At 41.2% G+C, this 23084-nt stretch overlaps 1 protein-coding gene across 13 annotated transcripts in view; it reads right to left on the minus strand.

Annotated features, from left to right (window-relative positions):
- Positions 1-23084, minus strand: part of THRB (thyroid hormone receptor beta) — a 365609-nt gene that overhangs the window by 90199 nt on the left and 252326 nt on the right. For 11 of the 13 annotated variants that reach the window (XM_017955962.2, XM_017955956.3, XM_017955963.2 and 8 more), the window contains one exon: positions 14711-14774. The exons of the other annotated variants lie outside the window; for them this stretch is intronic. In XM_017955962.2, the coding sequence (XP_017811451.1) occupies positions 14711-14732 (22 nt within the window). In that variant the 5' untranslated portion in view covers positions 14733-14774. The remainder of the gene's footprint in view (positions 1-14710; positions 14775-23084) is intronic. 13 annotated transcript variants of the gene reach the window in all.

Below are 23084 nucleotides of genomic sequence, written 5' to 3' on the forward strand. Positions count from 1 at the left end.
CACATTCCGTTTTTTCTTTTGACCTTCCCATGAATACGGACATAAGTAATGATCATCTCCGTTTCACAGGTGAAGAAACTGAGTATTAAGAAAGGGAAAGCAACTTGCCCAAGGTCACAGCTGAAGAGGTAGAGCCACAATGGACTTGAGGTGGATGTGACAAAGCCTGTGCCTGTAGCTCTTCTGTGGCATTAGGGGTCAGCAATGCAACTGTGGTTTAGGGCATATAAAATGGCTGATGCAGGGCTAGCTGGAGTCAAGATGGTATGTACTTTGGTTTGAAGACCCGTTGTCCTCATTATGTGCCTCTTTTCTCCCCCAGACTATTCTGCATTTAAGGTGAAAAGATAAAAGAGAAGTAAAGTGAAATAAAACAGAGCTTCCTGGAAAGTATGATGCAAGAGAGTAAAAAATAGGCTATCAAACAAAACAATATGAAGGTCCTCTGCTGTATTTGGAAATCATAGAAAACAATAAAACAAAAGCTGAGAGACAAGAAGGAGTCAAGGAGCACTGAAGGTGACGGTTTCTCATGCAAAAACCCTCACCAGCCTCTGAATCCCAAAGACCGAGGCTGCAGCAGTGTCTGAGATGCCGACACAGTGTTATCCTCCTTCTCTCGGGGATCTTGCATGTCCCTTCTGATCTGTCAGTGAGTAGGAGGGGCTGCTGCAAATTCACTGCCCTTCTGGTCCTCAGGAAGACACTCACCATCTCTGAAGACCCTCCTCCTCTCATTTGTAAAGGAGGCTTGGCAATGGAAAGGCCACCAGTCTTGAAGAGGGCTCTCCACTTTGATGTTTCTCTGTTTACTCTTGTTGGGACTAAACAAGTATTTGTTTGCAGCTCAAATTATTATGTTTCACGCCCTTGCAAATTAAACATGCTTCATAGACATAAATCAACATTCTCACCCCACCAATTCAATTTCAAACAACAGGAACAATGGAAACATTTGAAACGTTTTCCACTTGACCTATCCATCTTACAGATCCATCATTCACTAGTTTATTCTATCTAGAATTTCTAGGGATGAACCTATCTTCACAGCTTAGCTATAGAGGGCCAAAAAAGCAAGAGTACTAACATGTATTGAGTGTGCTTTCTCATGACAATAACTGTATATACATCATTTATTAATCTAGGCTCTGTGCCTTTAAAAAAATAATCTCTGCTATTTCCCCAGAGTGTACCATAGGACTTGACATGTAGTAAGCTCTCAATAAGTGTTTACTAAATGATTTAATTAAGTCACACCGCAACTCTAGGATGCTATCTGTCCCCATTTTACAAGGAGAAAATGGAGGCTTACGCAACTTGCCCCAAGTCACAACGTTACTTAGTGGAAAACTGGGGATTTGAACACAAGGACACATGACTCCAAAGTCTGTTTTCTTTTCACTACTCCATGCCAACTCCAACAGCAACCAGGAAAGGTGGGTAAAACAGACCATCCTAGCCCTGTCTAGAAATGTTGATAATACCTGGAAGAGGGTCAGAGGACTGAAACAGACACTTTTTAAACAAAAAGGTGACTTCACTATAAAGATCAAGTCCTTTCTGAACTGAGCTCCATAATGTTATTATGCATTTGTATAGCCCTTTGTGACACAGACTCATCATCAAAACCTGTGCACTCCTTACTTCCTGGGCACACAGCTAGACTGCATTTTCCAGCTCCCTTGCAGTGAGACATGGCCATGTGACTGAGGTCTAGCCAATAGAATGAATGAAGGCATTGGGCACTATTTCCAGGCCTTGCCTGTGAAACACCTCTTACATGTTTTGTTTCATTGTCTTTCTCTCTCTTCTGTTTAGTGGAGAAAATTCTGAAGTCCTAGAGGTAGATGGAGATGTAAGAAGGAAAGAACCTGGGTCCATAAATGACCCTGACAAGTGTCACCTGCCAACCAAGAACATGTGGTACTAGACTTAACATGAGTTAGAAATAAAATTCTGTTGTACGAAGTCACTGAGATTTGGGATTCATTTATTGCAGCGGAGAGCATTATTTTGCTAATAGATGCTCTACAATTCTAAATGATACTTTTGTATCATTCAGTATTTAAAAAATCCAATCAGAGTCAATGGAAGCTTAAGGTGTGAGAAGTGTGAAGGCAAACAACCGAACTGTCTGTGTGATGCACTACTGCAGGGCCACACATTTATTACTTTAAGTTAATAGGCTTCGTTTCTCCACCTGTAATTTCATGGCATTGAACTAGATGGTCTCTAAGATTCCTTCCAATGCTAAACTTCCATGAGTCTTGTCAGATGTTAAAAATATGAATTGCTGTGTTTACAAACTGTGATCTCTTGACTATGAGCTTCTCAAAGGCAAGAACTATTGCTCAGTCATGTTTATATGCTTAGTATGTAATATCTGAGATGCCCAAAAAACGTTAAATTGTATTAGAATTTTCTGTTGAGAAACTTAAAGAATTTACGAATGTTCTGATTTATCCCAATAATTTCTTAATCTAATGTAGAGCATGGTGTTAAAAGATTAAAATTCTCATGAATATTTTCATTATGCATTACTGAGTTTGATAGGCTATTTTATGTTCATTTATATAGACATCTTTGAAGAACGATTTTATAATAATACTGAAAGACTTTTTTGATTAAAGGTAATGCCAGCAATAATTGGTATTCTGATGGCTTCTTTTATGGTTCTATAGTCCTTGTACCCCAATTTTCTCAACCCTAAGTAGGAATTACACACTTATAATATTAAAATAATAAATATAATAATTATAAGACATTAATATAATATTTAAACAATATAAGAATGTAATTCCTACTTAGAGGTGAGAAAATTGGGGTACAAGAATATTCAGAATTTTCTTATTCAAATGTCTCTAACCTGAGGTCTATAAAAGCAGTGTCAGAGGAAACTATGAGCCATTTAAAAAGTCTGAAAAGGCCCAAGGGAAGTTGTAAAAAATATGAGGCAGTCTATGACACTTCCATGAAAAATGCCTTCAGATTTTTGAAAAAGATATAGAAATTTTTCTATACATATATATAGCGTAGGAACATTGATTATTTCATCCTGCTCATTGAAAACATCAGATTAGTAACCAAATACATCTTTGGTGATTAAAAACCGGTCAGTGAATGCCATTACTTCATAAAAGCGGTTTGGCAGGTAAAATGTTTGAAAGCACAGGGTTCAAGGGAGGTGTGTGTTGCAATAAAATAACAAGAGGATCTTGGCAAAAAAAAAAAAAAAAAATGTTGAAAATCACAATTTGACACTGTGCAAGTAAAACGAAATTGAATTATGGGAAGCCAGTGCTTTTACACACTTTTTTATTGGCAGTAGTGGGAAGGTATGTTTCCCCTCCCATTTTCTGCTGTGACTTCCTACATGATGTGATTGCATCATGTTAAGTCCTACATCCTGCAGGATGCTGGGCATTCAGGAAAATACTGTGTGGTGTGGTCCCTTGCCTTGGCTGGCCTAGGAACTGATGCCTGTTAAAAAATTAAGCAACAATAATAATCATAGCAACAAATGTTTAAAGATGCTTATTTTATCAGGGATTGCAGAAAGGAAGAGATTGTATGAAAAACTATCTACTTCCTTTTGCCTGAATTGTTTGCTTCAAATCTTATGTTTAGATTACAGCTTCATTAAAAATATCTTTTCTGGCCGGACACGGTGGCTCATGCCTGCAGTCCCAGCACGCTGGGAGGTCGAGGTGGGCGGATCACGAGTTCAGGAGATCGAGACCATCCTGGCTAACATGGAGAAACCCCATCTCTACTAAAAAATACAAAAAAATTAGCCGGGCATGTTGGCAGGTACCTGTAATCCCAGCTACTCGGGAGGCTGAAGCAGGAGAATGGCGTGAACCCAGGAGGCAGAGCTTGCAGTGAGCCGAGATTACGCCACCGCACTCCAGCCTGGGCGACAGAGCAAGACTCCGTCTCAAAAAAAAAAAAAAAAAAAAAAAAGTCTTTCTGTAAAGTAATAAAGAATAACAAAGAAATTTTTTGTCTCTCTCTTATTTTTTTATAAAAAGAAAAGTCCTTAGCTGTACGGAAAATTGGAAAATTCTAGCAAGGGTGCTGAATTTGAGTGTGACACTGGTGAGAAGACATGAATTATGGGAATGGGCTAAGCAAAGTTATAGACATTTAAGCTTAGCTGCAAAACAAACTTCTTAAAAAAGTACAAACACTCATTTACATCTGTTTTTTTTTTCCATTGTAGGATCATAATTCTGTTGGCTGTTTTGTCCACAATAAATTAAGTTAGTGAGTATCTACTATGTGCCAGGTACCCCCTCATAATGGCTGTTGTATGTTGTGTCCCAGTGCTCCAGACTCTATGTTCAGTGATTTCTATAAATCTTACATCCTCACCACAATCCTTTGAGAAAAGTTCAGCATTTTCAGCATTGGGATTTTTAAGATTTCCCCATGTGACTTAAACATGTAGATCAGGCTGAGAACAATAACCCTATGGGGACTGCTCACCAGAGTGCTATATTCTCTTCAGATCCCAAAATGGAAGTCCTTTCATTTATTTAAAAAATTAAAAATAATAAGTAAATAAATACCTCCTCCCATAACCAAAGGCACCACACATCTAAAAACAATACATTAAAGCAGCATAGAATAGCATTCTAAGCTCAGGCATGGTGGCTCATGCCTGTAATTCCAGTACTTTGAGAGGCCAAGGTGGGCAGATTGCTTGAGCCCAGGAGTTTAAGACCATCGTGGTCAACATGGTGAGACCCTGTCTCTGCAAAAAATAATAAAAAAAAATTTAGCTGAGTGTGGTGGTGTGTGCCAGTGGTTCCAGCTACTCACAAGGCTAAGGTGGGAGGATTAACTGAGCTTGGGAGGTCTCCTTGGGAGGAGGAGGCTCACTATCTCCATGGCAGTGAGCCGTGATCACACCACTGCACTCAAGCCTGGGTGACAGAGTATGAGACCCTGTCTCAAAAAAAACAAAAACAAAAACAAAAACAAAAAAAATAGGATACTAAGCTCGATGCCTATAAAATCATTTGTGGGACAGAGAAACAAGTTTCCTCATGACTGTTCCATTTCTTGAATGACAAATGCTGGCCTTGGAGTGCAGGCCCGAAGGACTTTGTGATCATTTGAGCTGGAGAGTTTGCTGTTCCGATGAGTCATTTGGATAAGTGAAGATGCTGATGTTCACTGGTCAAATGCATGGTTACAGGAACCATGAGTCTGTCATTTGTGGGCAAAAGTAACAATAGACACCTACACCGTCATCGGGAGTAGAGCATCACTAATTACAATTCAATTTGCCCACCCTAGGTCAGGTTAGGCCTAGATTAAAGGGTAATATTTTAGATTTCTTTTCTAGGTACTCAGATGGCCAAACTAACATTTTCTGGGGAGGGGGGGAACCCTCTGCATCAGTGATTCTCAAACTTCTGTGTGCATCAGAATCACCTGGAGAGTTGAGTAGGCACAAGAAAAGCCAAGGCACTTGTCACTAGGTAAGATGGTTGGCTAGAACTTTTTTTCCTTTTAAACTAAATTTCCCAGTGATTCTGATCCCACCACCAAGTTTGAGAACAACAGCTCATTTCTTAACACTGGATGCATAGTAGAATCACTTGAGTTAAAAAAACAAAGCTACCAGAGGTTTCACCTTAGACCGATTTATTGGAATCTCTAGGGGTGGAGCACAGACACTGGTATTTTTTAACAGATCCCCTCAGTTGACCTGTAATAGGCAACAGAGTTGAGAACCACTGTGTCCCACTGGGTTGTACTTTAGAATTACCTGGACAGTTTTAAAAGAATGCTGAGTCTTGGGCCCTCACCTGGGGATTACTATTAAACTGGTCTAGGATGGCATGGACATCAGGACTTTAAAAAGCTCTCAGAGTGGCCAGGTGTGGTGGCTCATGCCTGTAATCCCAGCACTTTGGGAGGCTGAGGGGGATGGATCAGTTGAGCCCAGGAGTTCGAGACAATCCTGGGCAACATGGCAAGACCCCATCTCTACAAAAAATATAAAAATTAGCTGGGTGTAGTGGTGAGTTCCTCTAATCCCAGCTACTCTGGAGGCTGAGATGGGAGAATCACATGAGCCTGGAAGGTGGAGGTTGCAGTGAGCCGAAATCATGCCACCACACTTCAGCCTGGGCCACAGAGTGAGACCCTGTCTCAAAAAGAAAGCTCCCAGAGGGATTCTAACACGCAGCCAAGTTTGAGCAGGACAAAGTTAGGTCCTCTTCCAAAGAGAGGGATCAAATATCTGGTCACCTGGCTGTCATTTTGGAAACTGAAGTTCTAGAAGCAATTGTCTGAATCTCTAGGAGTTTTGAGGGAGGTTTTTGCTAATCTGACTAAATTTGCTGAGATTTTATTAATTTGGTCTCAGCTTACTAAAAAGGAGAAGAAGGAATGCTTAATACATCTTCCTTGCAAACGCACCACGATAAAGACAAATAACTTCAGTCAAGGTTAAAAAAAAAAAAAAAAAAAAAAAAAGAAAAGAAACATAATCACCGTTTGAAGTCATTTAACCCACAGTTCCCCAGTCTTTGGGAACTGATGGTCCAAATACTCAACAGTTTGCTGTGGTGGCCCTGGGCAAGACACTTCACCACATTGGCTTCAGCCTGCTAATGTGTGAACTATGGCTTAGAGAAAATGACTCAGTTCAGTTATAGTACCAAGACAAGAAAGCATCTGCACTCTGCAGGCTTGGGGAACTGGCGTTCCACACTAGTTTCTTTTTACAACACAGCCAAATTCCAGAGCGAGAATGTCATCATAGCTAAGACTTGAAAGAAAAGCAAAGATGGATAAAACAAGCGCCTGGGACTTTTCAGATGGCAATGGTGGCAGGTTGTGGTGCCATATAAAAATGACTCTTGGCTCACTGCAAACAAAATAACACCATACAGTCATTAGAAACCAAATTCTTGTTGGGAAAATTGTTTTCTTTTTAAGGGATTTGCACCTAAATACGTGCAACTGCTGTGGACTTTAGTGGCATTTAGGAGAAGAGAGAGGAAGATACATCCCCACATAATAGAACCCTGTTAAGTTACAGTTGTTATTTGTGACTGCTAGGGAAAAAAAAATCAGGGAGAGATGTGCTGGGCAGCACTTGGTTACAGCAGGGCCTGCAGGAGACTGAGATGAGTTTATCAGAATGGTGATGGTGGGGATAATGGGGATGATGATGTGGGGGGCAATAATCGTAGTGGAGGTTGGTGTGATGGTGATTGTGGTGGTGGTGGGAGTGGAGGTGGAATGGGGTTGGGTGTGGCTTGGGTTTGGAGTACTAGAAGAAGCCAGCTTTGTAAAGGGTGCCTTCTAGGAAGAATACAGGAGTTGCTGAGAAAGAATTTTTTTTTTCACTCTTCTGCTTCCATCTTCTCCTCTCTGCAAAGTCTTGTCCTTTTGACATTTCAACTTCCTGATTACCTAGCTGCAGCTCAAATTTGGAAACTGAAGTTGTTCTAGAAGTAATTGTTTAAGAGTTGCTGGGAGATTTGAGGGAAGGTTTTCGCCAGTCTGACTGGATTTGGTGAGATTTTGTTAATCTGGTCTCTTTCAGAAGCTCCCTACTTTTCTGTAGTAAGTTTCTCTTCCAAGAGAAGTTCAGGAAGTTAAAGAGGAAGGATGAGGACAGAGACAGTCAGAACACAGGAGGACCAGTCCTTCTTCAGGTAGCCTACAGGGCATCTTTTACCCAGTCACACCGCATGAAGAGTTACCGTTCCTTCTGTTTCATGAGGAAAAAAGGAGCATTTGCTCTTCTTTTAAAGAAAAAGGTGATGTGTTAGCAGTACAGAAGTTCTTCCTGGTGGTCTTTTGATTTGCCCCTTATTATGGTAGAAACGGGAGAAACTCGTGAACTGAGGTGCTGGTCTCCTCTCTTCCCTAGTCTGGATGGATGCCGAGGAGTGATTTTCTCCTCTACCAATTTATGTGTGACAGAAGTAAGATGACAAATATTTATGGTTTTCCCTTCCTTTGCTTTCCGAGGTAAGCGGGGTCCCAAGGAAGATCTGTTTATTTTGCTGAGTGGGGTTTTAAAAGGAAATACGTATCGAGGAAGTGGAGAGAAGAGGCTCACAATCTCGAAGGTGGAGGCAGTAGTGGGGAGAAGAGGGAGGGGAGAGGAGGGCCCAGATTTCTGACTGCAGTGGGGAGGGGAGGCAGTGTGTACGGCAGACTCATCAGGGTTTTAGCCTCTGGAGAGAGAGGGAGAAGAGGATGTGACGTTTCAGCAGTTCCTGTGAGGCATGGATCTGTGGGAGGGACGTCTGAGCATGAATTTAAAGACTTTCAGTGTGATGTGTGTAATGGCCTCCCTTCTGCCCTCAAGGAATTTGGGGGAAGACGGATGCTTCCTTTCTAGCCTACTGACAGTGAGATTTTTATTTATTTTAGAAGTGACAGCATGCAGAGCGAGGAGCAAAAAGGCCCTCATCACATTGTGTGGTTAAATACCCAAGAAATAAAATCAAAGCTTAGCCAACAGTAGAGCTAGCTATTTGGGCTATTTTTCTTTCTGCCAAACTATTCATGGCAACATCCGTAATGTGTATAGATGGTTGTATGGAATCCAAGGCCACGTTTTATTTTTGATCACATCTGGGGAGACAGGAATTCAGGAGAAAGTGCAATAAACCTCCAGATTTCCCTTCAGAATGGCTATGCCAGGAGTGTGCCCATCCATCTAAAGCCTCCCAGCTCTATAGCACTGTGGGAAGGGGAGCCGAGGGTCGTGGTGGCACTCTGCATTGCTGCTCTCCTTTGGCTTCTGTTATTACTTCCTCTACACCTGTAACCAGCCCAAAGGCCTGGCGATTGGCTGTTCTGACTTTGGGAGAAGGGACAGAAGGACCTCCACCAATCAGGTTTGCCCCTCCCTTGCCTCAGAGGCTCACCACTTTGTGTGAGTATTTGGTGCACAAAGGTAAGAATGCAAGAGTTAAAGGTAAGTATGAGAGAGAAAAATCTTCAGCCTTCAGCAAGTCATTCCTGCATCTAATGAAAAAGAACTACATGTTGAAATAAAAGTGCTAACACATTCCAAAGAGCCCATTGAGGTCTGTCCCTCAGTACTCAACAGAAGATATTACTAAGCTTGACAACAAAGAAATAAATCACAAATAGTACCTCAGTAGAACTCACTATATATAAACTAAAAACTTTCGTATGTCCAAAAATGCTATGGAACCATATTTACAGTTTATTTGTAAATGGTTTGAAATAAAAATTAGATAGAGATAGAGAAAGAAGATTAAAACAAATGTGATAAAATGTTAACATTTTAAGACTTAGGGTAAAAGATGGCTTGGAATTCTTTGTATTAATTTTGCAACTTTCCTGTAAGTATAAAATTATTTCAAAGGAAGAAAAATTTAAAAAGGTTAAATATTGCCATAAACAAAAAGAAGAGATATGTATTAAATTGAGAAAAATATATACACTGTTTATGATAGAAAATGAATTAATTCCCTAATATCTAAATCGTTAAGAAAAAGACAAATACCACAACAGAAAAGTTAAACAAACAGGTTACATTATAAAAGGTGAAGTTTGAGTCACCAATCAATGTGTGTGTGTGTGTGTGTGTGTGTGTGTGTGTGTGGTATACAGTCAAATTTATAATCAAGAAGAAAAATATAAAGTTTTGAAAGGCTTGATACAATTTTGCCTAATAAATTCCCTCCTCAAAAACAAATAGGCTAACTGTACCGAAAATTTCTACATTTGGAGGGTATATGCTTAAACGGAGGCTGAACTGCTGTTGGATGTCTCAATTGGTCCAATAATCTGGCTAAAATTTGAAAACAGAAAAAGTTTTTAAAGCCGTTCAGTCCCTTTGACCTATCATTTCTTTTAATATAGTAGAGTTTATCCTGAGGAAATTATCAGAAAGATGCAAAATTATGTACAAGGCAGTTCATTATATATTCATCATGTCAATATATATGTAATAAATATGTATTCATCATATATTATTTATAACAATATTATGTTAATAGCCTAACAATCAGGGACTATATCACCATATGATGAATTACTAAGTGGCCATGAACAAAATCCTTTTGAGGAAGCGTGTTTATTGACAACAGAAAATGTTAACAATATGCACACTGTTAACATTAGTTATTTTTGAATGGTTTCATTATTTTCCAGTCAGTAACCTTTTGAAACCATGGAGAGCCATTCTATGTAGGTTGTAGGACATATGCACCACTGTGACTCTATTTCTGAAGGAAGAAATGGCCATTAAGAAGCAGTTGAAAAAACCTAAGGGACACCTGAAGGTCTACCTTTGAAAAATGGCATGGGCTTCACAATTTCACCTTTGAGAAATGATATGGGCTTCACAATAAAATGCTGAGTTTTCCCAACTTAAATGTTTTGTCTGACTCTGAAAAACTTGTTCAGTAGGACAGTCTCAAAACACAAAATGCATTGCCTCAGTATTCACTTTTTCTTTATACTCAACCATCAGTGTATGTATGCCTTACTTTATGAACATGTGATTTATAAATATTCAAATTTTAGAAGTGGAAGGGGAACTAGGGATGAACTGCTTTCACTTTCTCATTTAATAGGTAAGGGATTCAAGATCTAGGGAGATGAAGTGACTTGCTTAGTTAACTTAGCAGAAGAAGACTCTAACTTTGATATTTAACATTTAGCATATTCACATCTTAGCATAAATTCCCCTATGCTGTTGATCGTGGTTTAATCCAAAATAGAGCTCATATATCCATAACACATAAACAGGTTCTACAATTAATGAGAAAAAGACAAAAACTACAGTGGGCAAATGGACAATAACTATGAACAAGCAAGTTACAGATGCAGAAATGCGAGTGGCAAATAAATGTGTAAAAATTGCCCAACCTCAGTAGTAATAAGGGAAATTTTAAAAAACCCATGTTGTTCTCAATTTTGCTTAACTAATGAGCCCCATCCAAAGCAAGCTCACAAGAAACAGTACAAAGATCACGTGGCGGAAAATATTGGGGTAACATCTGAAAGCTCCCATCTATCTTGGCACATATCCCTTCCCTGCTACTGAGGGATACTCAAGAATAATGCCTTGACAAAGAAAATACCTTCCCACAGGAGGGAAGTTAAACAAACAAGCAAGTCACAAAGAAGTCCAAGTTAAAAAACTGAATGGGTAATATATTATTCACATGAAAGGCGTCATAATAGAGTGACTTTAAATTACTGGAGGCCCAGTTTCAATGAAAACATCAAATACTTTGCCAGCTTTATGCCATATCCCAATTTCATACAGCCAGGTTCAGCGCAAACATAATAGGTCCTTGTTTCTGCCTCTTCCAGCACAGTTTGAATTCTTGGTTTCCTGTTCTGTCAAGGCCAAAAGCCTCTAACTTTGGTATTTAACATTTTAGCTACTCATATCTTAGAACAAATTTCCCTATGCTGTGGATCATGGTTTTATTCAGAATAGAGCTCATTATATTGTCATCAATGTCAGCAGAATTTCCCTCATATTATCTAGGAAGTGATGCTTAATTCCAGACTGATAAAATACTCTATTAAGGTACTTTCTTACTTCCTTCTTTAAGAATTGTTTTTTTTTTTTCTTGTTTCTGCTGAGGTTGGAAGGAATTGTATTTTTCGATGAATGATTTCATATAGTCCTAATTTCAAATTAGGTGGCGTAAAACAGTGAGAAAATTTTGGCAAAATCTGACTCTACTGTAGCTGATATTAAGTAACCTCAAAAAATAAACAATTATTCATTCGAGTTAGTGCAAAGTACATAAATTTAATAAGCACTGTGGTTGAAAGAGCCTACAAAAATATGCCTTCTTCATCTGAAAATGCTGACCTGTTCTGTTTTAGGAAAATAGATTCAATATTAACTACTGATCTTTTAAAAAATGGTTTTCTTTTCATAAGGGTTTAATTGATTTCCTGTGTTGAATAGCAGTAATATTACCTACTATGCTTTTCAAAGGAAAAAATATACATATGTGGCCTTTGAAGTATGCTCCTAGATCAAGCACTTAGTTCTGACAGCTTATAACTTCATTATGGTCTCCCTTTGGGTTTCTTAAAACATGTACCCTAAGCCTACTGCAATGGGAAGAGGGAAAAGAACATTGTTTTATCTCAAACACAAACAAGGGCATTTAAAGTAATGATTTTCTCATCTGAGCCCACTAACATAAACTGTACATATATATATATATACACACACACACATATACTTCAGACACATGTATGTGTGTCTGGAGTATGTATCTTTTGAAATAGAGCTACAATTAGTTTCTCCACTATGAAGCAAATGCTGGAAGTGAAAACTCCCTCCTCCACTAGGAGGCAGCTGGGGTTCTGGCTCAGTCTGCGAGGAAAGCATCCCGGCTTCCAGAAGACGGGCTGAAAAGCTGGCTTACCCTAGAGCTGTCTGCAAGTGGGCCTAGATTCCTAGCTCAGCTCTCAAGCTCACTCAGCCTTGGGGGTTCTGCTCAGTAATGAGATGGTTTGCAGCTAGAAGGGAACTGCCTGGACCACCCTGGACTCTAGAACAAGGGTCCACAAACTATGGGCCAAAGCTGACCTGCTGCCTGTTTTATACATTTCTAGTAAACCACAGCCAAGCCTATTTATTTATATATAGTCTATGGCTTTTCATGCTACAATGGCAGAATTGAGTAATTATGACAGACACTGTATGGGCTGCAAAGCCAGAAATATTTATTCACTGGCCCTTTACAACAACAACAAAAATTGCCAGAGGGGCTGATCCAGAGGGGCTGGAATGAATGGTCACTCAGCCTAGATGAACTGCGCTGTACCTAGAACTAATCCCCACAGCAGGCGAAGACCATTTTATTACCTACTTTTATACCATGTTTTGCCATTTCATATGTCTTGGGGTATGTTCTTTGAGTCTAAACCTTTGGACACTTTTTCAGGTGGGCAAATTATCATGGAGTAGAGAGCCATCCTTATAGCACCTGCTCTCACACTGTCCTTTATCAGAAAGGAATACTGTCCCTCCAGTTTGCAGTGTGGCTATCTGCTGTCTGGTATCTGTGTGCTCACACCTGTGTGTGCTTGCGAAGACTTAGGCCATCACTCCTTCTGACTGCGATTCCCATTCATCCCAACAGAAACATTGAGGCTGTAGCTAAGGTTGAATGTGTTTGTTTATGACATAAGGAGTGCGATTTTAGTGGCGGAGAATTTGATCTACCTGGCTGTGGAATGGATGTCGGAGTGGGTGCATTTTGGTGCCTGTTGATGTGAAATAAGATATGTGATTCCGATGCCCTCACCTCCTACAGGCATGAATCATTGTGGTTTGCCCAGGCACCCCATCTTTTTGCTGTATCAGGAGCTCCAGTATGGGTGGGTAGAGAGGCTGGGCAAAGATGCTGGGAGAGATAAAGTTTATGGTCTTTGGGAGGCTTCAAAACTTTCAGAAGGCTGAGTGGCAACTTCCAGTTGCTTCAGTTTCTCAGGTCTACTGGATAGTAAGTTCTTGGAGCAATCCATCCTGCATGTTTAGTTCATCACTGGGTGATGACATGAATAGATCACCAAAGGTCAGGCTACATCCTCGACACACAGAGGTCTATGGGGACCTGCCCTGCTGCCATGGTAACAAAAAGGACAGTGGTGGGCTTGCTGCTAGGCTGGAAGGTATGTAGCTGAGGTCATAAACTGACAGCTCATGGCTTGATTCTAGTTAGCAGACATATTTCGGCTGAGCCATACGTCTATAAGATTTTTATAAGTTATTTGCTAACATCTAACATTTAGGTTATTTCATTTAAAATCTGAATTTCCAACTTCTCTTGCAAATTTGAAATCTGTGGACACATGGGGCTCCATTCCTTCTTGTCAGTGATTGCTTAGAGTGGGAGATGGCTTCCTTCTAGAAAGAACTAGAGCTCTCCAGCTTGGTTTTTCCTTTTACCCAACCTTTGCCATCACTGGTGTTATCGGCCTGTTCCCTCACACCTTTGAGTGTACAACCATCGCTCTATAAATTGCACAAAGAATTTGCACTATTGCAACCTTGTATTCCTCCAAGATCATTCTGTCTCTCCTTTGACCCTTGCTAAGAGTTTTGTAACTGACTTATACCTTACATGACCTAATCATATTCCATTCTGACTCTACTGCTGAATGGAATAAACAGCCAACTTTTGAAAATATACACTTTCTGTGGTCACAAAGTATGTAGAGCCATTTATTATATGAATTGGAATGACTGTAAGAAGTAAACATACACTGTGTGCAGTGGCTCACTGTAAATCCAAGCACTTTGGGAGGCTGAAGTGGGAGGATCACTTGAGCCCTGGGAGGCTGGGGCTGCAGTAAGCCATGAGTGCACCACTGCACTCCAGCCTGGGTGTCAGAGCAAGACCCTGTCTCAGAAAAAAAAAAAAAAAAAAAGAAAAGACAATAGCAAACAGTGTTCAATGGCTAAAGGATGGCTAAAAATGAATAGTCATTTCCTCTCCATCACCTTTCTGGGGAGGATGCATCTTATAACGTCAGAAGAACATGGAAGTACGTTTGTAGGGATGTATTCACAGGATTTAATAACACTTATTGGTTTGGAAATAATGGTTGCTGAAACTCGCAAGTTAATCTTTAAGAACCTATAATTTCACTTTAGGTGGAACAAAAATGAAGACAACAAAGAAAATGTTAAAAAAAAAAAAAAAGATACCTGTCATACTGTTGGGAGTCATAGGTTAGTAATCATTCTGGATCCCTTTTTTCACTGACATCTCCTACAAAGAAAAAATACAAAAAAAAATCACAGATTACAATCTGCATTTTCCATAATGGTTTTGTTCCAAACAGTATCATATGCATTAATTACTTTGAAGCAATATTTGTTACTCTCAACTCAGAACTGGGGACATTGAAGCATAGGTGGGCTATATGATATGTGTAAATTTGTAAGACCTCTTAATTTTCATCTCAGGGTTCCTTCTATAAACATGTTTTAAAAATAAATTTTTTTTTTAAGGTCAAATTTTTCCATCTCGGCTTTTTAAGAAAGCTACCAGCCCACTGATTTGCTGTTTATCCCAAGAGTGGCTAAGATGTATTAGCATCTTTAATCTAGATCTTGCTTCTCCAGGTGTGGTCTGTGGGCCAGCAGTCTCGGGATTGCCTGAGAGCTTGTGAGAAATAGAAAATTTAGGCACCCTCTTGGTCAGAATCTGCATTTGGACAAGACCCCCAGGTGATTCATGTGCACTTTAAAGTCATAGACACACTGCCCGAGAGAACTGAATCCATATTCTCATCTGCCCATTTATGACTTCTCCTCATCAGAACTGAACTCCGCCGCTCACCACTACCTTAATGAGATCCAAGAGCAACAGAGAGACTTGGCCCTCAGGCTGGGGATGGAGGCCTGGTGCGCGTCAGTGACCAGAGGTGCCCTGACCCAGGGAAGAATGCCGAGGAAGGCTGCACACAGACGGATGACACAGATGGACACTGGCCGGTGATGAACCTGGGTCACAGCCCTTCAGCATATTGCTGGAGACAGATTAGGATTAGGTTTCTTTTTCTGGAGTGTGTTCTCTGGCCAGTGGTAGATGGTGGTAGCACGTTGGCTTAGGAATAGCACTGAAGCCTGAGGTATGGGCTTGAGGTCCAACATTGTAATATACTACAAGCTGTGGGATCAGAAGTAATTTCAAAGCACTGGAAACACGATTTCTCCAGTATAAGATGAGGAACTGATACTTGTTCTGCTTATTTCACAAGGCTGGTATTTCTGAGGTTTGAAGATGATGTGAGTGGAAGTGCTGGGTAATCTACAGTGCACTGTGCACATGAAAGGGAGGAACAATCTTGTTAAATAACTGGTTGGAGAAGAAGAAGGAGGAGGCAGAGGAAGTGTGTGGATTATGTTTTCAACACAGATTTATACATAGCCATTCATGCTCTGTCTCCACATCTAATGCTGCAGCAATGACTTCAAACCTCGATCATACTTCTTGTCCCATTCTGTGGAAATTACATGTTTACATGGCTGCCTTTCCCACCAACTGTAATCTCTTTATGGCAGAGACTGCCTTTCTCATGTTTATATCTTCTACACTGAGCAGAATGTCAGATACATAACAGGTACTCAACAATATATGTTGAACAACTAAATAAAATAAGATGAATGAAGTTGACATAGCAAAGTGTAAGCTGCCAAATTGGCATCTGATGCAGGGGATGAGTATTCACTGCTAGGAAAATGCATTCTTGCCTCAGATTAGCTCGTCAAGGATCTCTACCACAAGCCCTTTGTCCCATCCTTATTCACCTGTCCAGCAGCGTTTTGAGTGAGAGGCACCAGGTTCTGAGATGCCTTAGGTGACAGCACAGGTCGTATCTACAGCATTGCGGGTCCTGACCCTGTTGCTCCTCTTAGAAACTGCGCTGCCATTAACCTACCCCTCCCAACCCACAGAAGCTGCCTACCACTCCTGAATATTCTAAAGAGGTGCAGGAACTTGGCTTGGACTGTGCCCCACCATAGTGCCCCACCTCTGGCCAAAGTGGCTCAAGACTTGAAGTGGACTAATAAGATGATTTTTCAGGATGAAAGAAAGGGAGGGAGTGAGGGAGAGACAGAGAGATTTTATCTAGTTCCTCTCTAGGGACAGAATTTATCAGAAGTTAAAACTCTAAAACTGAGACCATATCTCTCAGCCACCTGGAAAAAGTCCATTTGAAGGTGACAGAGAGGATCCATCTGACATTCACAGAGAGCCTGAAGTGGAAGGAGAAAGCTGTGGTGCCTCTCAGCTCCTCCTGAGGCCCAGCCGTGTCCTCTTCTGCCCCTCCAGGGATTTGGCTACTCAGTCCTTCCTTGGATGCTCTCAGTAAAATATTACCCTTTTTACAATAAGCTGGTTTGACTTAGGTTTCTGTCACTTGCAACCAAAAGAATCCTGACTGATAATATTAAGATACAACATTAATACAAACATGTCAGCATAGTTTTGTATGCTTTTTATTGTCTAGAAGGCAAAGCTATAAAATCCCAGTTATGTCTTTATGATATCATCAGTTAAAAATATCTTCATTTTCAAAATTCCAATTGAAAAGGCATATGAACTACAGGCAATTATTGTGTGTGGGGCAGAAAGCATCTAGGAACAGGGAAAAAAATCTTAATTCTTATTGAGACTTTAAAAAGTGTTATCACCACAACATTTGGTATTAATGTTTTCTTTTTAGTACTATTTTCCTTTAGCCATAGTATAATTTAGTACTTTAGTATTTTAGTGTTACTATTACTATATAACAGAAATAGTATTACTAATAATATTAATAGTATACTAGTGTTACTTTTACTGTAGTACTTTGGTATTATTTAGTATTTAGTAGTATTTAGTACCATTTTCCTTCAGTGAGCTCTAGAGTTTTCAATGTAATTCCAGTAAAGCTTCTAACAATCCCTCAGAGAAGGCAGGTGTCCCTGGGCCTCCCTTCCTGGTCTCCTATCCTATGTGGTGAGTGTTGGTAAAGTGCTCTGTACTGAGGAGGGGAATCCCAAGATGGTGCTTTTCACAGCCATAGCAGAGGCCCGGAGCTCACCAGCAAATCATGGGATCAAAGGAGAAAACAAAGTCCAAAAGAACTTAAAAGTAAAACAAGCTGAGTTTCTTTACTTGCCAGGAAGGAAACAAGCACAGCGAAGGGCTTTGTAGGTCAGGGAGGAGGAAGGGTCAAGGACTTGATGGGTTAGAACGGGGTGGCTATGCTAATGAAGGATTGATACCTAGCACTTGTGTGTCATTCATTAAAGCATGCCCTATTTCTCTCTGGTCAGGGAAGTGTTTTCAATTACATCCAGTGTGGGTCGGTGTACCACGGCCCTTCAAAGTCGATGGTCCTTTAACCACTTCAACAGTTCAGCACCAGGGGAAGGGAAACGCCATTCCATTTAGTCTTCTAGGCAAGTGCTACCCAAGTGGAGAATATTCCTTTGACATGGGTCATTCATTTGTTTGGTTATCGCGAGGCCTTGGTTGAGGCTACTCTGTTCAGGCAATGGCCTAGGTTTTATTCAAAGACAACACTGTGGCCTGTCCACAAGCAGCTTCTAAACTAACAGAGGGAGAGAATTGCACCAAATAAGTGCAAACATGTATACAGGTTTCACCCTACATGTCTCTTCAGAGTGGACTGGGGCCATGAGAGAAGGTAAGGTTATTTCTACTTGGGCTTATTTGGGGAGGATTTTGAGTGGAGGTGACCCCAGGCCTTTCGGCCCTTCTTTTAAATAGACTTCTCCCCAGGTTATGATTTAACTCTTTGTTCTCATCCTTGTGCTCCTAAGGCCCATGGACTACTCTGAAAGGAATGAGCTTCATACAGAAAAACTGGGTGGTGCCTTTACATTACGAAGGTTTTAAGCAGGGGTGTGATGTGACCCAATGTGTGTTTTTAAAGCTTTCCAGCAGCTCATGGGTGGAGGGCAGACTGGTCAGGCCACGGAAGGTCCAGAAGAGAGAAAAAGGTGCTGGAGTTTGAGTGGAGGTGGTGGAGATGGTGAGAGGGCTAGGTGTTTAAGTGACATTTAGGAGGTAGAAACAAGACTTGTGAAGAATGTGATAGGAGCATTTAACACTGGGATAAACACCGCGGATGCAGACAGGTTAAGATTGGAGGCTCTCTGCCCTCAAGGAATTTACAATCCATTTTATAAGCTGGTTGGGAAGGAACAGCTAAAAATAAAAGTCACAGATGCCATGTGCCAAGGGGTGGTGCTGAGAATCATACAGGTGGAGCCTTCCTCTGCCAGTTCTACCCGTTCTCAGCCCAGTGCTGTGTCCCTTAAATAAAGCTCATTCCACTCATTGGAAGAGTAGAAAAGCAGGCGTTCATCTCTCAAACACATAAAATGTGTTTGTATTTTAAAAATACAAATGATGGTAAAGTTATTATTGAATCCTCTGAAACTGAAAAGTAAATGGAATTATTATCAACACTTAGTAAATAGGTCCAGGGACTTTGGAAGGCCTTGGGCTCCATGCCACACTGTGAACTGTGGCTGCTGCTAATTACTCTAACAGCATCTTGGGCGGCATGGACAGAAATATAGCCTGTAGCTGGGCACTGTGGCATGCACTTGATACTCTTAGCTACTTGGGAGGCCAAGGTGGGAAGACTGCTTGAGCCCAGGAGTTTGACACCAGCCTGGGCAACATAGTGAGACCTTGTCTCAAAAAAAAAGGAAAGAAAGAAAGAAAAGATAAAAAGAAGGAAGAAAGAAAGAAAGAGAAAGAAAAAGAAAGAAAGAAGAAAGAAAGAAAGAGAAAAAGAAAGAAAGAAGAAAGAAAGAAAGAAGAAAGAAAGAAAGAAAGAAAGAGAGAAAGAAAGAAAAAGCGAGCCTGTAGGACATTGGTCAGACCACACGTGGGCTGCTACATTTTAAGAGGGATGTCTCATGTACAATATCCTGGCCGATGGAAAACATATCTTACGGAAACATTGAAGGAAACCTAGAAAAGGGAAGAGTCACATGAGGGGTAGACAGTGGTCTTCAAATATCTGAGAAGCTGTCACGTGGAAGAGAGTGCAGGCATGTTCAGTGGACAGAGGACGGTGGAGAGATGCTTGGAGACTACTGAGGGGCCTTTCCCTGCCCTACCTGACATCTAAGAAGATACATGTCTCATAGGCTGGGGCGGCCACACAGAAGAACACAGTCTCCTTACCTTGCATTGCTTTTTGCTCTCAGGGCATGTTAAGCCTCTCTTGAGAAGACCTGGGTCTTTAAGCTGCAATAAAGTAGGCGCCGTGTATATGAAATGGCTCCAGGGACAAGCTAAAATCCTGCTCCATGTCCCTCACTCCCTTCAAATTCTCCTTTAAAGCTTCATTCTTTAGCTGAGTGATCTCAGCTATTAGGGAGTGTGCTCTCCTCAAGAAATGTAATGAAAAATTTCATTTCCATTTAATTATATCACTTGCCCCTCCCCTTGAAATGGGCAAGTGATTTGGTATATATTTTCAGAGAGTTCACAGATACTTCACAGGTGCAAAATCCACTCACGGCTGCCATATTAAGCTTTGGCTATGGACTTGATCAATCTTAAAATGCAGATCGCTAATGGAAAAGATGTAAGTTGATGTAAATGTGATCTAGTGAATAGAATGAAAAGGAGACACAAGAGCTATTTTTGGTTGGGAGCAAAGAGAAGAGAACCTACAAGCAGTAGATTCCTTTGTGGGTGGAAGACGAGTTTCTAAAAACAAGCCTGGAGGCTGAAGAGGAATCCATCAACCCAAGGATCTGGTATAGGGCTGTCCCATTAACCCCATCATGGGACACCAACTCAGGCTTTAGATCATTCAAGATGAATTACTCATGGAGCCCACTCCTGCAAGGCTTAGGTGAAGAACCAACCTGTAACTCAGGGACAGAAGAGCTGAACAAGAGGGATAAAAGATGTATTTGAAGGCACTGAAGAGACTGTGATTAATTACACCTGTATGAGGGAACCCAATGGTGATACTTGAGTTTGGCTTTGGAAAAATGAGCTGGGATTTTTTTCCAGGCAGGGGATGAAAAGCATGGCTCAGAAGCACCAAAAGAGCAAACGGTATGTGATTGTAGGAGCGGGGCAGGAAGTGACTATGAATGACACTGCAAATGCAGTTTCAGGCCAGATGGTGAATGGTCTTGAAATAATTGCTGTGGAACTTGGGCTTTATCCCATGAAAAATGGGGAGCCCTGGAAAGTCTTCAGGCAGTGATCTGGTGTGAGAAAGGCAGCCCTGCTGCAGTGTGGAGAAGGCCTGCTTGGGAGGCTCACCCTTTGGTGGCACCTCTTTGAGTGGGATCATTGCTATTAGGTTGATGCAAAAGCAATTGCTGTTTTTGCCATTACTTCTAATTGCTTTTGTTTTTGCACCTACCCAACACTTTCCTGTCTCAGTATTCAAGGTCACAAGGCTAGACCAGTGCCAGAGAGAACACCTGAACTCCTTCTTGTAGAACTCCAGCGCGCTTGCCCTGACCACACACCTTTGTCCCCTTGCGTTTCCTTTCTCTGTATCGAAACTACAGCACTGAAGGGGCGTCTGTAAAAATTACTCCATGAAAAATCTTTCCACATAGACCTGGGGAGTCATTGTTTATCCAACCTGTGCACTGAATCAAAACATGCTTCCCCTCACAGCTCATCATCAACCTTTTCAGAGGAGAGGGGTCTGTGGCCTTTTCAAACTGTCTTCCTTAGTTTTTCTTCTCTGTGGCTGTCTCAGGAGGACGGGTAGCAGAGTGTCATGCAGACTGATGTATCAGATGATGAGATGTAACAGGGCTCATCTGTTAATACTTCGGCAGGTGCTTCATGGGCAGCCCAAGGAAGCCATGACTAACTGGGTTGGGGGCTGTGGGTTGGGGAACCTTCATTAGAAATTCTCTTGGTTCATTTTAAAAGGTCAGACCCCTGAGTGTTACGTTATTACATACCCTAGCCTGAGACCATTAAAACTGGGAAGACCTTCAGAGAAGGACACATCCATCTTCTCACCTGGCATTGAGCAAACGTGACTAGATGCAGAATCAGTGGATGCGCCAGATTTCCTAAGAAGTTGCCATGTAAGAGGGGGGCATAGCTTGGGGATGTGTCTTGAAGTTGTGTTAAGGTAGCAAGCAATTATTTTTATGAAGTTTATTTGGTATTGTGGGGTGCTGGGTATGACTGGAGTTCATGGGATGGGGCTGAGCCCCTCGCCCCACCCTGTCCCCACTTGAGCCTTCTCACAGCTCCGTCTGTGGCATCTGGAAGCACAGCTGAATCAATGCAAATGGCTGTCCCCCCAGGTGGTCTGCACCCCATGCTAGGAGGGCAGTGAGGTTGTGGATCTCTTAGGGGTAAAAGTGGAGTTTCCCCTTCTTTTCCTCTTCCCCCTCACAGGAGGAGAGGAAGAGCTATACATCAAACCTTTGACCCTGTCATTTGGGAAATATTTTAAAGAACAAGTCCAATCCCAGGTATGGGGGAAAGGCTCCTGGTCTGGGCATCATTCCAGATGGCTTTGGGTCTCAGTGTAGTAGTTTGGGGATCATGGACAAGTTCCTTTAACTCTCCAGGCCTCATTTGTAAAGATAAATCACAATTCCTGCCCTCTCAGGGTTATGTTGAGGACAAAAGGAATTGGAAAATGCCTGTAAATTTAAAAGGAGGACACAAATGTAATGTATTGGGAGACTTCTTTATTGTTATAGGCATCATTATTATGATCTCCTCATCTCCTGGCCAGCCTCAATCATCCCACAGGCATGGGGAACTGAAGCTCTTGCCTGGTCTAACTTCAAGGCTCCCTGAGGTCATTTAAAGACTCAAGAACAATACAGAGTCCATCTCCCCAGATGCCGTCATCACCAAGATTAAAAGGAGGTGAAATTGCTTCTCCTTCACCTGCCATTCTCCTCTTGCAAGGCTGAATTTTACCTTTTGTGAAAAAATTTTTTCCCTTTCAAGGTTACTTTGCATGTTCATTTAACCTTGTTATGGGGAGTAAGAAAGTTTGGACACAGAAATAAATTTGTTCCCAAGTCTATAGCATCCTAAGTGCAACCCCAGCTGTCCTTCCCTGAGGCCTTTGCATTTTAATATTAAATCTAGGACCCAATGAAGTGAATAAATAATGGTTGAATTTCTCATGATAGGAATCAGTTAAGAACTCAAATAGGAGAACAGAGGCAAGGTGTTTTCAAATCATACCATGCTGTGATCCACCTTTTGTATTCAGTAAAACTAACCCTATTTGGGAATGTAGTATCAAAAAATCAGTAAGAGAAAAAATATGAAAAGCTAGTGTAGTTAGACTGGGCATGAGGCTAGAGAGGAACATAAGACTCTGAGTTAGTAAAAGTGTGGAAAACTAGTGAAAGCTCTGTCAGTCCCGTAGCCCAGGTATTAATCTGAGTGGGTCACCTCTTGGAGGGGAAGGCAGTCAGAGTCTCTCCATTGGGTGTGGCAGGAGACTCACGCCCCACATAACAGACTTTAGCAAATGACTGTTGAATGGCAAAGCTATACTTTTCATTTTCATATTTTCAG

The sequence above is a fragment of the Papio anubis genome, chromosome 2, assembly GCF_008728515.1.
Source record: "Papio anubis isolate 15944 chromosome 2, Panubis1.0, whole genome shotgun sequence".
Taxonomy (NCBI): Eukaryota; Metazoa; Chordata; class Mammalia; order Primates; family Cercopithecidae; genus Papio; species Papio anubis.